A 3,383-nucleotide genomic window follows, 5' to 3' on the forward strand; every position below is an offset into this window, starting at 1 on the left:
TTGTCATTTTGTATAAATTAAAGAACTGAATCCTTACTCTTGAGTTAAAAATGGCAATTGATTCAGACTTTGTATTTTTAAAAAATAACAAACCAATAATTGTTGGAATTCTTTTAAGAGAAGTAATAAACATAGAATAATAGAATTAGACTACCATATTAACATTTGCCAACTCCTTATCAAACAGTGAATATAAATAGTGATTAGATCAGTAGTTGCAACAATCAGTAAATAGGTTAATGCCTTTTAGGAAACATGGTAGATGGGATCAGTCTGATATCACTTGTCCATATACTAAGTTGCAAGTTGTGCATGCTGGGCACAAATTTGTAGTCCTCCTGCCTTAGCCTCCCAGATTGCTGGGATTATAGGCAAGTGCCAACAAGCATGGATCTTAATATTTTAAAAAAGAAACACAATTAGATACATGCATCCTGACATATAGGAAATACAGTGAAGCCCTATATTTCCTGTTTTGGGTTATGAAATTTCTTGCCAAAAATAATGAAATCTGAAATCGTAGCATTAATCTGACTAGTTGTAGGATATATAAATAATAAGGAATACGTTCTAAGACACCAGGGGGCCAGGGATATAGCTCAGCAGCCTACTGACTGCCTGGCAAGTGCAAGGTTATGAGTTTAATTTCCAGTACCAAAGAAAAAAGAGACACTGTGGAACTTGGGTGTGATGGCATATGCCTATAAAAGGCTGAGGCAGGAAGATTGCAAGCCCATCCTGGACAGTTTAGTGACTTAATGAGATTTTGTATGAAAAATAAATAAAAGCTAGGAGTGTAGCTCAGTACAAAGGCTATGCATGTAGTTCCTGTACTCCTCTCGCCAAAAAACAACAGCTTGAATATGTGACTATCCAAGCCAATATAGAAACATGACCCACTTTCTTCAAGAATACATGGCAAGGACAAAAAGGAATGCAAACTGTTAATGATTAAAAAAAAAAAAACCAATCAAAAACAATGTGTGGACTTTTGGGCTGGCCAGATAGCTCAGCAGACTAAAGCACCTACTTAGGAAGGCGCAGGGACCCAGGTTTGAGCCTGGCATGTCGTGTTGGCCCTAGCCACCTGAGGTGTCTTGAGAAGGCAATTGAAACTGGGCATGATGGCATGTGCCTGTAATCTTAGCGCTTGGGAGGCTGAAAACAGGAGGATCACTATGAGTCCAAGCTGCATATTGAGACACTATACCAAATACATTTTTTTAAAAAGTAATATAAATAATAATAAAACTCTAAAACAAATCAAATTTGGTATCTGATATTAGAATAATTTTTAAAATTTTCTAACATGGTGACTAATTTTTTACGTCTTTAAATTTTAGAGACATATAGTAAGCCACCAAGAAATGATGCAATTCTTGAAGTTTGTTATAGAATTAACTATCAGAGGGAAGGAAAGAATATTGAGTGATCATGAGTTGGTTAATGTCAATGTGGGCGATGGTGATTCATTGTTATTTCTAGTTTCGTATGTTTGGAACTTTGCATGGGATAAAATTTAAAAAAAAATTATAATAGCCACACATGGTAGCACACACCTGTAATCTCATTGCTTGAAGTTTGAGTCAGGAAGATTGTGCTACAGGCTCGGCTACATGATGAGACCCTATTTCAAAAAACAATCAAAATAAAGCCAATGATGTACCTCAGTGTTACAGCGTGTGCTTGAGAAACACAGGGCCTTGTGTTCAATCTCTAGCACCAAAAAGAAAAAAAGTTACATTAACAACAACAAATTTATATTAACAGAACAACACATTTCTGTTCTTTTTTTTTTTTTTTATTTTTATTTGTGTGTGCGTGTGTGTGTGTGCATGTGTGTGTGGCCAGCTCAGCCCACCAGGGGGCGGGGCTGGCTGGCATGTGGTGCTGGGGGATCGAACCATGGTCCCTGTGCTTTGCCAAGCTTGTTCTAAGTAGGTGCTTTAGACCACTGAGCCATCTCACCAGCCCCCACATTTCTGTTCTAAAAAAAAAAGTAAACTGCAACACATTTGTCTGATAAGCCAAGAAAAATTCTGGAGAAACTCAGGCCACAGTGGAATAAAAGGTACCTGTTAATTTCAAGAGTTCTTCTGTGTCTGTGCCAATAACATTTCACACTGTTAAGTGATAATATTTTGCTGCTTTCTTTAGAGTTCCATAAATATGTGGAATTTGATTTCCTCATCAAAGGCCAGTTTCTACGAATGCCTTTGGCCAAACACATGGAAATGGAAAACATCTCATCAGTAAGTTCATGACTGTCTTCTGTATTTTCAGTTATCAATTATCATTATCAATTACTAGACCTTATATAATGAACTTGAATCTATCTTTAGCAACCAACATCTTTTTTTTTTATAAAATACTTACTTTATTGAGTTTTTTTGAATTTGATATGTCTCCATCATATTACAATTGAACCATTAAACTTGTAGCTTCATCAACATTAACTGGTTCATTTTCATGATGTGGCTGATTATTCAGTTCTTTCTGCAGAGGTTCAAGAGTCAGCCTTTTTGCTAAGTGTGCAGGTTCCTTCTGAATGTTAACAAAAGCATAATAACAAAAGCATTATTCTGCATACTTTTTCATCATTCACAATGTTTATCTTAGCATTAATGGTAACTGGTTTTGCTTTGTTTTTGGACTTAAAGTTTTTTTGGCTGGCTATGTGAAATACATTCTTGGACTTCTGCCCTCTTAATTTATTCTCGGCCGTTGTCTTTGATACCTGCATGCAGCTGTTCAAGCTCCAGGGGACACCATAAAATTTTTTCCTAGAAATTTGAATTGGCTTATATATTAAATTTTAAAATCTCAGTGTTCAAGAAAACGCAGGTGAATAAACACATTCTTCATATTTTTGCAAGAATGTGCAAGAAAAGAACAAATATATTGTATACTACTTGACAAGAGTTAAACAATAATTGTGTACATATAAAAACTAGGGGCTAAATTGTGATTTATTGTGATTTTTCCTCTAATTTTCAAACTTTTTTTTTTTTTTTTTTTTTTATTTTTAGGGATGGGTCTACAGGGTGTTCAGGGTCTCACTACTAGATTGGACTTGTAGTGATCCACCTGTTAGCCTCCTAAGAGCTGGGATTACAGGCATGTGCCACCATGCCCAGTCTCAGTTGCCATCTCAGTGTGACCCAGGGGTGGGACCAGCACAGCAGGCCCAGGGATTAAATCCTGCTTGCAGGCACTTTAATCCACTGAAGTATTTGGCTGGCCCTAAACTTTTCATGAATACTGCTTTTATAATTAAAAATGTAATTTTACAAGTTGAGTATGGTGGTGCACACCTGTATTCCCAGAGAAGGCTGAGGGAAGAGGATTATTGAGTTCAAGGCTATATATATAATAATATATAT

General features: G+C 36.2%; 1 protein-coding gene across 1 annotated transcript in view; it reads left to right on the forward strand.

Annotated features, from left to right (window-relative positions):
- The window catches only part of Wdr12 (WD repeat domain 12), a 29,793-nt gene that overhangs the window by 5,670 nt on the left and 20,740 nt on the right, over positions 1–3,383 (forward strand). Inside the window, exon 3 of the mRNA XM_004626736.3 lies at positions 2,158–2,256. Coding sequence (XP_004626793.1) covers positions 2,158–2,256 — 99 coding nt within the window. The remainder of the gene's footprint in view (positions 1–2,157; positions 2,257–3,383) is intronic.

This window comes from Octodon degus, unplaced genomic scaffold (genome assembly GCF_000260255.1).
Source record: "Octodon degus isolate 3935 unplaced genomic scaffold, OctDeg1.0 scaffold00016, whole genome shotgun sequence".
NCBI classification, from domain to species: domain Eukaryota; kingdom Metazoa; phylum Chordata; class Mammalia; order Rodentia; family Octodontidae; genus Octodon; species Octodon degus.